The sequence below is a fragment of the Coloeus monedula genome, assembly GCF_965178545.1.
Source record: "Coloeus monedula genome assembly, chromosome: 14".
Lineage (NCBI taxonomy): Eukaryota > Metazoa > Chordata > Aves > Passeriformes > Corvidae > Coloeus > Coloeus monedula.
This window is the reverse complement of record NC_138794.1, coordinates 9,900,738-9,914,343: the sequence shown is the minus strand read 5'-3', so window position 1 is coordinate 9,914,343 and position 13,606 is coordinate 9,900,738. Positions and strand designations below refer to the sequence as shown.

The 13,606-nt window shown below is 49.4% G+C and overlaps 1 protein-coding gene across 1 annotated transcript; it reads left to right on the top strand.

Moving 5' to 3' along the window:
• The first annotated feature begins 6,576 nt into the window (after window positions 1-6,576).
• Window positions 6,577-12,593, top strand: LYSMD4 (LysM domain containing 4). The gene is made up of 3 exons (XM_082290951.1): window positions 6,577-6,601; window positions 7,884-8,174; window positions 11,651-12,593. Exons 2-3 carry the CDS (start codon window positions 7,902-7,904, stop codon window positions 12,206-12,208), a joined length of 831 nt encoding a protein of 276 aa, XP_082147077.1. The 5' UTR covers window positions 6,577-6,601; window positions 7,884-7,901; the 3' UTR covers window positions 12,209-12,593.
• The last annotated feature ends 1,013 nt before the right edge of the window (window positions 12,594-13,606 follow it).

Here is a 13,606-nt window from a genome sequence, read left to right as displayed (position 1 = left end):
GCAGATCCTGCTATAGCTTAGTGCATTACAAGCCAACTCAAATGACTCCCCACTGTCTTTTCATCTCCATGAGACTTTTAATGCCCTAAGTCTTTGCATGTCCTGGCTCATAGCCCAATTGAAGCATGAGCTCCAACAGAAGTTTTACATTTAAAGCTGTTCTTTTGGCTTCAGAATTTTGCAGATTGAGGCTGAGAGAAGCAATTCAGCTGTTTACTTGCAGATCTGCACCAGCCCTGCTGTGCTCTTGCCCTCACCTCGGTCAGAGTTGTGTTAACAGCATTTTCCAATTAAAGTAGCAGCCTCAGTTACAGAAAATGCTTTTCCTATCTGGGAATTTATCTGATTTTACTCTTTTTAAATTACTCATGGAGCACAGGGCTGTTTTGTTTCCCACCCCTTATTATAATTAATCCATCATCATTTCTGGTGACAAGGCTGGCTTTTGCTGGATTTTCATTTCTTGCTATTTCTATCAGCTTGTGCCATGTTACTGATGATGGGGAGACTGATGTGAGCAATCAGGCAAATATCAAGTGGACAAGCAATTCCTGAAGTTCTGCTCACTCAGCAGGAAAAATGACACCTATTCTGGAGATAGCCTTGCCAGAAAATCTTAGAGCCATACTGTGTAAATTGCAGCCCTGTCTGAAATATTCCTACTCCGAAAACTTGGCTTTTAAGACCTTCACAGCCCAGATCAAGGCTTTTTCCTGTTACCTGAAAATTCCAAGTCTGCAAGAGAATAAATGGTAGCAGTTGAAGCCTTCGTCTTTCTTCACAGTGATGAGGTAAGGGCTTCTTTTTTTCACTTCACCTCACTGAAAGGGACGTGCTGAGCTCCATCCTGCCTGTGGTGCAACAAGCTCAGCAAGGCTTGTCCTGTGGGATGCAGTGGGATCTGACTCTGGGATTTTCACTCCAGCCAGTTTTCCATTGTGGACAACACTCTCACTGTCTTCTCGTTGAAAGTGCTTTGAACATGAGCATGGAAGTGCTTGGGCTGGGCCTGCAGGAACTGGGGCAGGACCAGATGCAGTGACAAAATCCCAGGATTCAGTGTTGACATCCTGTCCCAGGAGGCCACAAAGGCCCTCTGTCCTACAACATCCTTATCCCAGAGTCTGAGCAGCAGCAGCAGCTTGTGCCCATCACAGTGATCCTCAAAACTGGGAGCACCTCAGTTCTTCAGGACCCTTGCAAGGGTGCTCCAACCACAGGCTCCCAGACAGGGAAGCAAAGCCTTCTACTGCCCCCACGTGTTACTTGCTCATTATTGTTGCCACAGACTAGTAAAGACCTGGGAGCCCTGTCGGGAAGCATGAAGAGGAGCCAGCACAGCTACGCAGCTACAGAGGTCAAGGATCTTGCTTTGGAAGACTCTTCTGTTCCTTCTGTTCCTCCCTCAAGCTCAGGGTGTTCCTTATACTCAAAAAATTGCAAAATCCAATTAGACCTGTTTGGAAGTGAGACGAGCTGGAGGCAGCAAAGCACAGAGGTGTCCTGGTCCCACCCAGGACATGTGTGAGCTCTGGGAGCCTGCCAGTGATGCCGAGTGATATCAAATACGGCACAGAGCATTCAGGAGTCTTGGCTCAGGCCACGAGGAGCACAGAGCGAGAGACAGCTCTTGGCAGGCTCAGCTCACACAATAAGGTCATTGGAAAGACAAGTGATGCTTTTCCCCAGTATCAGCACCAGCTTGAGCAAGGGCTCACTCTATGCTCCTGTAATATCCCGTGCTCCATGTAGTGCCAAGGACAAAAGCTTCCTCACAAATACAATGAAGCTGCTTTTTCCAACCAGTGTCCCAGCCCCCAATTTGCACCCTTCCTGGCCCTGTCAGGCTCCAGATTTGAACCACTGAATAGCACTCCTTGGAAGAGTAGTTTTCTCTCTGGATCAGTGGCACCTCTCAAGCTGAAGGGAGAACAGGCTGTAGTTGCTGGCTCTCTACTGCTTCCCAGCAGTTACAATTAGGGATCTTGTGGTTTTGTCCTTTACTGGGGTAGCACATGCTAAGTATTCTGGAGGGCATCAATACCAAAAGCTGCCTGAAGCCTGGGCTGACAGGTTGGTAGTAGCAGCCAAGCTCTCTCATGGAACCAGTTTGTGGCTCAGGGAGGTCCCAGACCACCGTTTCTGACCATCCCTAGCACAGCTCCTTGGAATGATAGGGATGACTCTTTGCCATCCTTTCACTGAGAACCTTTTTGGCCTGGCACCATGAACAGATGGGCCATGGAGCAATTCCTCAGCTCAGATTGTCCCCAGGCTGCCCTGGACACTGCCTAGAGCTCTCTGAGCACATCTGAAGGGAACAGCACTCGCTGGCAGGGCTTACATGCTCCGGCAATTGGGGATTGCAAACACATGCTTCAGCTATGCAAGAAATCTTTGACTTGTTCTGAACGCAATTCTGCCTGGGTTTCTTCCCAGGAACATTCCTGTTCTTCACAGTTTACCAGTTGCAGGAAGGGAGAAGTGGGGGGAGGGATTTTAAGAGTAAGGGAGAGGAAGGGGAACAAATCTTTCACAGTGCTTTGCCTCGCCAAATTCGTCCAGAAGGACAGGGTGTGGAGCATGGACTCCAGAGTCTGGGACAATCCCAAGAAAATATGAACTACAAAATTAAAACCACTTTTAATTAGTCATTTGTTTTTATAGAAAGAATAAGTCTCTGTTTTTCTGAAGTAATTTAGGGCCTGCTATCACACACGCCAGGCAGCCCCTGCCAAATAGAGCTGTGTGATAGAAGGCAAGCCCAGAACGAGGGCTCTGAGCAGAGACACGTTATCTCCTCCAGGAGACAGCAGTGCTGTTGAGATCTGCATTCTGCTTCTCAAGATAAAAGTCCCACTCCTGAGTCACAGCATACGTGAGGGAGTTGCAAATGTAGTCCCCGTAGGTGGGAGTAATTTGATGTCTGAGATGAATGATGAAGCTGGGCTTTTATTGTCACACGTGCTCTGTTACAGGCAGGAGAGGAAGCGTACAAGGGTGGAGGCAGGAGCTGTGCTCCTGCCCTGGGAGACCCCAGAGGTACAGGGTACCCAGCTCCTCACACCCTGACTTCAGGGTGACAAATTCCTCTTCTCTTGGAGGGACACAGGCCACAGTGTCTGTCACCTGGCAGGGTGGGCTGGGGTCACACTGCAGTGGGTGAAGGCTGTATTCAGCCTGTGTCCCTGCAGGGAAGGTGTGCAGCTGGCTCTCAGCCTGCTCTCAGTGCTGCTGTCACATGGGCTCTGTGCTCCTTTCCAGATGTGACCACCTGAACCATCAGCTCCCTCCTGAGAGTGCTGACCTGCAGCCCGAGTCCCTCCCAGGGCAGGTAACAATGGGACTTGTGCTCCATGGCAAAGTCTAGAACCTGCTGAGCTACACAAGCTCCAAGAGGAGAAACCCTTGGAAGAGACAAGGTGTAACCTGACGCTACCAAACATGCACTCTGAGTAACCTCCATAGCTCAATTAACTATATTAAGTATATACACCTATAATTAATTTAATTTAGCTGAGGTTTTCTCCCCTGTGTTGGGTGCTTACTGTATCAACCTCTTAAAATTATGGCTGTATGTATAATTCAATCAAATGTACGTGCAGTACCCGCATAAGCTGAGTCACTCCAGGTACCAGGGAGAGGTTTATTTTGTTGTATTTGGCTCATGCTTCTGACTTAACACAGGGGTAACTCCACTGAAATTGGTTGGGCTGCATTAATCTAAAGTCAGAGCAAAGCCCAGCTTTTATTCATTATTTGCAATAGAGGCATCATAATTTCTATAATGCCATGTCCAGAGTATGGGTGGGGTTTGCTCCAGCTACCTTCCCAGTCTCCCACTAGGAAAGAATGATATGAAGGTAGAAAGGAATACTCATCTTTTTCTCTTTTTAGACGTTTAATTCAGAAATACCAGCAGATTCGTATTGCCTCCCAGTGCTGTGTAGGAGCCTTTCCCATATATCTGTTAAATAAACAGGAACGATTGGTCAATATTAAGGAGATGCTCAAGAAGTTTTTCTTGAATCTGTGCTGTACATGGTGTCAGGATGGGAGTTCACAGCCTGTGAGAATCCCCTCCCTCATCTTTTATTGACTGCACATTCTACATTTGTATTGTTAATGGCCCATGTGGTGTAGGAAACAGGTGGCTGATTTCACTCCGCCTTGCTTTTATTAATCCCAAATTGTGGATCAGGTCACCAGTAATGATGGCCCTGGTGATCTATGAATGGTAATTGTTATTCCTGCTCCTCCTGAGCAGTTGGGGACTTTCAGATGGCAGCCTGAGCAGCTGCAGCCTGAGCAGCAGATGGCACTGGTGACAAAGTGAGCAGGGATGTGTGAAATGCCCCATCTCCGCTCAGGTGAGGTCGTTGAACACCCAGGCACGAGGGGTAGGAGCTGCTTTCTGCCACTCACATGTGAAGTTATTCGTTTCCCAAGGGTGGAGAGTAGCCTGTCACTGGGTGATCAGAAATCCAAACAAGAGATTTTATTGCACAGCTTAGAATGCAGCTGAAAGAGAAGCAAAGAATGACACAGGGAATATGTGTCTGACGCTTCTCACACTTCTGAAGTGAGCCTGAAAAAAGAGGGACAAATCCCAAGTGATGAGGAAAACTGCAATTCTGGGTCTGAGCAAGAGCTCCCAGGAATCGCAGGGACACAAGAGAGGAGCCCTGTTCTAGATTATTTGGAAAGCCCCAGCCAAGACCTTCATGAAAGTTTTGATTGTTTATCACAGGGATTAACTCTGGGAAACAGCTGGCATGGATGTGAATTCCAGCTGGTGCCCAGCACCATGGACACACTGCTCTTTGGATTGAGTGAAAATGAGCAGACTCTCAACTCTGTTGCCCTCTGCATTGATCTGTCAGGGCAGGAGGATGTCTTCCTGAAATTCAGGGCACGAATGACTCTTGTGTTGGCTGAATGTAGGTAATGACTAAACCATTGAGCTCTCAAACAAGCTCTGTTTGTTTGGGGCTTTGCAGCTCTCACAGTCTATCTGCTAACTACAAAAATATTCCAATTATTTGGAATGATGACATCATCCATGCAATTGACCCAGATCCAACATCAGCACTCCTACAAAACAGTTACTTCTTGTTAAACACTATCGAGTACAAGTAATCCAGCCCAGAGTGAGCCCTGTCAGCAAAGCCTGGTTGATTCCCCCACGTTTCCAGCATTTCCTCAGTAGTTTATTTTCCAGGTTTGAGCAGATTAACCTGGATCTGTTTTACAAAACGTGATTATTGTTTGTAACCTTTGAACCTCAGTAGTCACAGAGAGGCTGTAAGTGGCTCAGGAAAGGTATTTTGGCACCTTTCATTTACTGCCCATGCTTGTAGAGCCCTCTCCAGCTCACTAAATCTGTTGTCTGTTGGGTCAGAAAACTACCTAAGCTGCCTGAGCCCCAAAGTCATCTGCTCCTGGGATAACCTGGCCCAGGGATGGAGGGAAGGAAATCCTGTGACCTGCTGGGAAATGGGGTCCTGGCTCAGCTGCAGTCCTGCCTGGCCACTCTCCTACCACCCTTCCATCCCTGCTGAAATCCCTCAGTCCCACAAAGGTGTATGGGCAGGTAAGAGCTGTGAAGAACAGCTGTTGCTTAAAGAAATTGTTGATGCATGTGGAGCCTTCCTTCCTCTTAGTGGGTCACGTTTATCAGCTGATGTTGAATCTAACCCAGTGGTAGCCTGAGCTGGAGAGGAAATACCCTCCCCTCTTGCCTCCAGCACTGGGGTTGCACAGGGCGAGGCAAAGGGATGGCAGTGACTACACTTAGCTTTAATTTAACTTAACAGCAGGTTTGTCCATCACCTTTAGGGCACAGAGCAGCCAGCAGCCGAACTCCAGGCTGTCCATCCAGAGTGTCTTCACCCCGTGGGCACCCAAAGGAGTGCCTGGCTGATTCTGACAGCTGGCAAGGAGGGCATTATTTCTCCTGTCCCTGCACCCCAGAAAAGCTTCGAATGTGGAACTTGCTAACAGTGTATCCTGAGCTTGTTTTTTAAACATAAGCCATGAGTCAGGATGGGCCAAGGCAAACATGGCAGTGTGGAGCACAGCTGGTCAGCTCTGCTGGCTGCTCCGCAGGCACCACCGAGTGGAGGCAATATTGACATAATGTAAAATTGACATATTGTAATATTGATATATATTACGTATTGACAGTGTAGTACCTGAAATGTTACTGTAACACAGGGCTGTGCAGGTGTGTGACATGACCCCTTGTACCGGTGTGTGACGTGTCCCAGGGCAGTGACACCTCACCCGGGGCTATGCAAGTGTGTGGCGTGTCCCGCTGTACAGGTGTGTGACATGACCTCTGTTCAGGAGTGTGACATCACCCGTTGTTCAGGTGCGTGACCTGATCCCCGCCCGGCCGGGACCGGGGCGCGGGCCCTTTAATCGAGGCCCCTCCCCCGCCGCCCGTCCCGCCCCCGCCGCTCAGCCCCTTCCGCCCTGCAGCCCTTCCCCGGCTCCCATTGGCCGGCTGGCGCCGAAGTCCCGCCCCCGGCGCCGCCAGCCAATGGGAGGGGCGCTGGGCGAGACCGTGGCCAGGTCGGTGCGGGGCCGATGGCGGCGGGTCCGTGAGGGGGGCGCGGGGAGAGGGGCGGGAACCGGGACCGGAACCGGGACCGGGACGTCCTGGGGGGAGCGGGGTCTCATGAAGCGCTGAGGGGAGCGGAGCCCCAGGGGGGAGCGGGACACTCTGAGGGGATCGGGACCCTTCTCATGTGCTGAGGGATTTGGGGTCACCTGAAGCGCTGAGGGCAGCGAGACCGTCTGAGGGGAGCGGGAACTGAAGGGATCGGGACCCCGAGGTGCCACGGGGAGCGGGGCACCCTGAGGGGAGCGGGACCCTCCTGAAATGCTGAGGAGATCGGGGTCCTTTGAGGGTATCGGGATCCTCCTGAAGTGCTGACGGGGTCGGGGTCCCCAGAGGAGCTTGGGGAAGAGTTCGGCACTCCCTAAGGAGGGAGCTGTGTCGGGGGCGGCCGGAGTGTCCCACAGCAGCGTCCACCCTGGTCCTGGATGTTGAACTCCCCCGGCACAGCTGAGCCCAGCCCGCAGCTGTGGGTGCCGTGCCCGGAGCCAAGGAAATGCCATTAAATCGTAGTGGTTTCACCTGAAGAATCCCTTAGAGGTAGATGGAGAACGTTAAGGTCAAGGTTCCATAACAGTGTGGGGTTTTCTTACCTATGCCTGACCGTAACAACAAATTGTTTGTGGAGCTGAGGATTGAAGAAAAAAAATCAACAACAACAACAAAAAAACCCCTTACAGCTGTAGGCTGGGCAATAATTAAAGTGCTCAGGCAAGTCTTCATGCAGCAAAATGAAGCCTTGTTATTCAGGTTGAACTTAAGTGAAGCTTGAGCTGTACTTATTGAAAAAAAAGTTCACTTCCAAGAACTTAAAATGTGGATTCTTAAACTATAGAGAACTAAGGACTTATGAAAAGGGTAACTTTGCTCAGTTTTTAATGTCTCTTGGTAGACCTGCTGTATGTTTTGACCATAGTTAAAGACAGTTCGCTTAAGTGACTGTGTTGCTTTTTAATGAAATTATAGAATGTAGCATTTAAAATGTGTAGCAACATAGTCTTATAAGGTGGTTTGTCCACGGGTAGACAAAACAAACAAAAAAAAAAACCAACTTGGGAAAAGATTACTGATTGCTGAAGTTTGAGTACATAACTTTTCTAATACTGCTGTTAAGAGTGGCACTTCTGGATTTGCCCTGGGTACAAGAAACCTTTGTGTGTGTGAGTGTTCACACCTGCCAACTTTTTGTGCATTCTCTGAATCTTTCATGCTAAGAACTGAACCCTGGTAGGAAACTAAAAATGTCTGGGTTTTGTTACAGGTGCTACTGGTGTAAAAGATGAGGCTGAATGAGAGCCGAACAAGATCCTTCCAGGCTCCTGTCACTGTCCACAACTTCCCGGGCAGGCAGGTGTATGTGTTTCCCAATGGCCGATCTGACTCAGATGAGTCCTCAGAGGAGGAGCTCAACGTGATGGAATTGCGGCCCAGGGGCAAGGAGCAGCAGCGGGGCAGCGCTGCCCGGGACAGGCTGGGGGACGTGGTGCTTCTGGAGCGGGAGATCACCGAGGGGGATAACCTCAACAAGCTGGCCCTGCAGTACGGCTGTAAGGTAAGGGCTGCCTCTGCTTGGGGCTAATCACATCGGAGGGGTTTCATGTGCAGCGGTCTCCAGTCCTGTGGTCTGGTAGTTTTGACACTGGAAAGTGTTGGCCTTCTCTGTTTTATGAATGATCAGTGTCTGGGTAAAACTGGATAAAGGCAAAAAAATCCCCAAACAAACACAAAAAAGAGTTGTTCAGCCAACAGCCTAGGAAGATGTTGTCAGCCTCATACCCTGCCTGACCTACTTTCCTGTTTAATTTCAGTGACTAAGTGCAGGTTGTACTAAGTTATTTCAGTGAGGGCAAACATTAGGAAGCTGAGTGTAGAAATTAGGGTCAGGACTCTGCTCTCAAGGAACATTGGAGTTTTTAAAGCAAATTTAGCAGTACAAAGAAACACCGCCGTTATGGGTGAGGTTTTTTGTTTATTTTTTGAAACGTATCAGCTTACATTTTGCAAGGAAGGTCTGAGTCTGACAGGGTTGGATGTGGAAAGGTGCCAAAGTTCAGTCCCAGAATCCAGGTGGGGTGTGTGTGTGGGTTTTGGTTGTCTGCTGTCATCTCAAAGCGTGCACAGTTCAGGTGCCTGTGGGCAGGAGGAAGGGTGTGTGCACAGTGAGATTTCTCTGAGTTGGAACACACTACACAACACATTTTCTTTGTTCCAAAGCAGAGCAAAACTGATGAAAAGTTTAATTACCTGGTCTGAACATTAGAAGCCGTCTGTCGTTTAGCAGTTTGAGCTGTATTTTTAGAGCCTCCTTTTTCTGCAAGCTGGACTGTGATTTCAGAGTTCCATGATGCAAACAATTGGCCAGTGACTGCAGTGGGGATAATGATATGGCTCTGGCTTCACTGCTGCAATGCAATTGCAGTCTGTCTTGCTTAACCACACAGCAGCTGTGCGGTGCAGCTGAGGCAAGAGGCCTTAGAGGGATTGCAGCAATTCCTCCCCTCCCATGCCCTTAGAAACAAAAACAAAACAAAAAAGGCACCCTTGCAGGTTCTGCTGATGAGCCTGATGCATGCGGAGAAGCGAGTCTGGTAGGACTTGAATAGGCCTTGATTGGCCCCAGGAGAGCCTGAGAAGGCAGAGCTGAGCTTTGGTTGGGTTTGGAGCTGTGGCTGTGTGGTGCTCTCAGCAGCAGCTGGGTGAATTCAGAGGATGGAGATTCTGGACAGTTCTTTGGACTGTGGTTTGAAAAGTCCTGCTGTGCCTCTGCACTGTCACTCAGAGGGCCCAGTCCTGTCCCTGCCATGGCTGCTTCTCTGCTGTCCCGCTCCTGGAACCTTTCAGCCCCTCTGAAGGCTGCTGGCCCTGCCCAAGGGAAGAGCAAGCTGATGGAAGGGACCACGTAGTTAGTGTTCTCCTCCCACAGGAAAAGAACTGTCCTGCTGCCTCCCTCTCTTCCAGAAAGGGCACTTCTGACTTGTTCCAGTTAAATTGAACAAGTACAGAAATCCTTATTGTAGGAGATTTGTGTATTTGTCTTTTTAAGGACTGGCATGACAGTTTTCATGTGTTTTGTTTTATTTGCACAATTAAACAGCTCCTGAAAGGTCACTAGGACAGCAGTAAGAGGAACTGTAACCACAGATAAATAGGCAAATGTGTGTAAAAATCCAGGATGAACTTCTTGAAATCAATGAGAACTTGACATTGGTTTCAGAATCTGCTTGAGGAGGGGGTATTAAGACAGTGCAACAAATAGCTCTGTGCATGTGCCACAGATAACTTGGCAGGGATGCAAAGCACTTCAAAATTTTTATTTTTACTCTTGACCATTTATAGTCCTGGCTTGCTTTTGGCATTGTTCTTAGCTGGGACAAGAGGAGCTCACTGCAGCCAAAAAAAATGATTAGAGAAAATAAGCCTAAATGCTTGTGCAGCCCAATCTCTCGCATGCTTCGTTGTTCGTTGTTTCTGTCTGAGTGCTGCTCCACTTTCTGTTTGTAGAGCCTTAGCACCACACTGCAGTATTTGATTGCAGACACCACAGGGGATATTTACTGTCCCAGTAATTTGTTTTCATTGGAACAAATCCAGAAATTGAAGCAGCACCTCAGTTAGGAGGCTCTGGGTGAGATTGTTATTTTATAACTAAGAGATTTTGCAGGGTTTAAGTCCGGAGGTTACGCTAGGGCTAGCTGTGAGGAGCCTGAACTAGTGGCTGAGGATTCCTTTTGCCTCAGGGTCCTCAGATCAGGTCCTGGATTAAATGTGCCATTTTCAGAGTTCTCAAGCTTTGCAGAGTAAACATGAGATTCAGGCATCCATCTCATCTCTACCTTTGAGCAGAGTGCTTAGGAAGTAAAGTGGGTTTTTTGTTTTAGCTCTCCAGTTTCCTTGGCAGCCTCAAGTGTGTGAGTGTGTAGTGAATGCAGGTCCTGCTGTAATTTCTGAAAGAGCAAAGCACAGTCCCTGTAGTGTATCTCTTTGGTGTGATGTATGGGAGGTGGTTTACCTGTTTGTGTTGCCTTTCTCTTTGGTTTGGCTCTTGCTGTTTTGTGTCCTCCAGCCTTTTCCTCAAGGTTCTTTTCGCATCTCCTTGGCTGCTGTGGAGAGTTCCTGGCACGCACTGACATCCTGTTCCTTTTCTTTGACAGAGGGTTTAGTGCAACTGAGGAGTTGCTGTACTTACTGGGTGGCTGTGAGTGTCCACTGTATTAAGCATCTTCTCTTATTTAATGTTAAATAAAGGACACTGCCTTGCCTTTGTCTTTGCATTGGTACTGCCTGTCTCTGTGTGTGATGCTGCACATGTGGCTTGTTCTTCTTTGCTCTTCCTGCTCTGGGTGGGGATACAGCTCACAGACAGGAACCCTACACAGGAACCAACAAAGGTGGTGACAGGAGCACAGAGGTGATTGTTGTTCAGCAGGAGCACTGAGCAGCTCAGGAGGAATGAGCTGGATGAGCTGCTGGTCCTGCAGAAGAGAGGTGCTGCTTGAGCAGAGGATGCTCTTGCCTGTGTGGCAGATGCTCCCCTGCTCTCCAGGCTCTGCCCTTGTTTTCAGAACTGGTTTGCTCCCAAAGTGGAGCTCTGATCACTCTGAAATCATTTCCTGAGCAGGAGGGGAGTTTTGCCTGCTCACACTGGTGTTGTGCTCTCACCTTAAGCACTCATGTGTAAGGTATGAAAACTGTTTTAAAAAGGATCTGTTACAAAGATTCTTCTTGCCTTAACTAAGTGAGAGAAGGGAAAAGAAAGCAAAACAAAGGAAAAGCAGTATGGAGCAAAACACAGCAGGTACAAGAGCACTAGAGGAGGTGGTAGACTGGTTTAGCAGGGGACTGACTCTATCCAGCAGGACCTAAAGCACCCTGGCACAGCTGGGGCATCTCTGCAGAACACCTAACCACTTGAATCCTGGGCCTGCTTTTATTCCATGACAGCTCCCTGCACACTGGTTTATAGCTGCTTCCTGCCTCACTCCGGGGTTGTGCTGCAGTCACTGTCTGTGTCCTTTCTGGATGCCGTAGGTTGCGGATATCAAACGTGTCAACAACTTCATCCGGGAGCAGGACCTGTACGCACTGAAGTCCATCAAGATCCCGGTGCGGCCGTACGGGCTGCTCACGGAGAGCACCGGGGCGCTGCGGCTGCCCCCAGCGGAGCCCGCCCAGCCCGGCCTGACACGCGTGGAGCTGCCAGAGCCCGACCCAGGCGCGGGCGGCTCCGCTGGCGGCCGGCGCCTCAGCGAGTACTTCAGGGGCATTGACCAGAGCATCCAGGACGCCGTGCAGGTGGAGGTGCAGCTGAACGCGCAGCTGAACGCGGAGTACGGCGTGGAGGCGCTGGAAAGGCCCCTGCCCGAGGCAGGGAAGCGGGAGACTGGTAACGGTGCGGACTGTGGAATCCAGTGGTGGAACGCCGTTTTTATTATGCTCCTGATAGGAATTGTCCTGCCAGTATTTTATATCATCTATTTTAAAACGCAAGGCCTGGTGGCCCGCACCTTTAACATAACCTCAAATGTTTCAACAACTGGATTGGAAGGGAAATTACCACAAGGCTCAGTTGTAGGAAAAAAATCCTAAGGGGAAGGGGCAGCCCACTCCAGCCTCTCCAGCAGTGATGCCCATATGCTTATGACTGACTCAAGTGCATCCAAGGGGATACAACAATACAGATTATTTTTATAAGTAGCTGATGATGTAATCCTGAATTTGACTGAAAATGAGGTGATGTGATTTTTGATGGAAAAATAAGGATGTTTTGTTGCTTACAGAGATCATCATCGAGGTGGCTTAAGAGTTGGGAACTCTGTTTAGGGGAAAGTGGTTTGTAGCAATTTACTCATTGTGGTTGCTTCAGCTATTTCTTAATGATGTGTCTAGAAGCAACTCCTTTGCTGCTGAGCTACAGTGCGCAGTATTAATGTGGTTGGAAAGTTGGGGGTTGTTCACATTTTAAGGAAACACTTTTTGCTGGAATGGAAGGGGGGGGGGGGACACTTTTTCTCGGAAGTGTCATTTTTGTCTCTTGCAGACCATGGTGGTTTCGGCCTGCTTGAACCTAATGATGCCTTCTGGGGCTCTAAGCTGGGTGTGCCAGGGCACAAGGACACTGCCAGCACCCCACCTTGTCATCCCCCTGAGCAAACCTTTGAGCTGTGTTCCATTAGGATGTGTCAGGCCCACCCCTGGGAAGGGTGAGCCCAGACCTCTTCCCCACAGTGAAACCCTTCAGAGATGGCTCTTGAGATCTGGAGATCCCAGTGCAGGATCTGCACTCAGGGTTTTGCTCAGCCCTGCATGGCCCCAGGTGGGCAGAGGGTGTTGGAAGAGAACAGGAGAGCAGGAGAGAGGAGTCACATGCACTTCTCAAGGGTTCATTTGCTGGCAGAAGGTCTAGTCAGTATTATTTGCTAAAAAAACTAATAATAGTCTACAGTGATGCTTCTCAGACACCCGGGCTTGGTCATGGAATTACTTCCTTGTGTGCAGTCTGGGCAGGAGTGAAATGCTGAGCTGGGTGCAGGTAGCAAGGTCCAGGACTGAAGTCCAAGAAGAAGGAAGGATGAAGCCTTTATAGGAGAGGACTGTGCAGCTGCTGATTGTGACAGGTTTCTGTGAACTGACAATGCGCATTAAAAAGCTTCGCAGGGCAGTGGAGATGTTGGTCAGTCCGAGGGCTGTGCTCTTCAGGGCCAGTCAGCAAACACTACCTGCTGCAAGGGAGCAGCAAGGCAGCCCTTGGGAGCTTCGCTAAAGTGAAGAATTTGCCTCAGAAGTTTGATTCAGCAAATTCCAGACCTGTGGGCAGAGGTGAAGGCTTTCCTATACCAGACACTAAGGGATTTTGTGTGGGCAGCTGCCATTGTTGCTGAGGGTGAGGGCAGAGCTGGTGGGCAGGTGGGTTTGTCCTCCCCACCTCAGCCCCATCCCATTTGGAGCTTCCCAGCTGCCAGCAGGCCCCCAGGGCTTCTCCGGCAG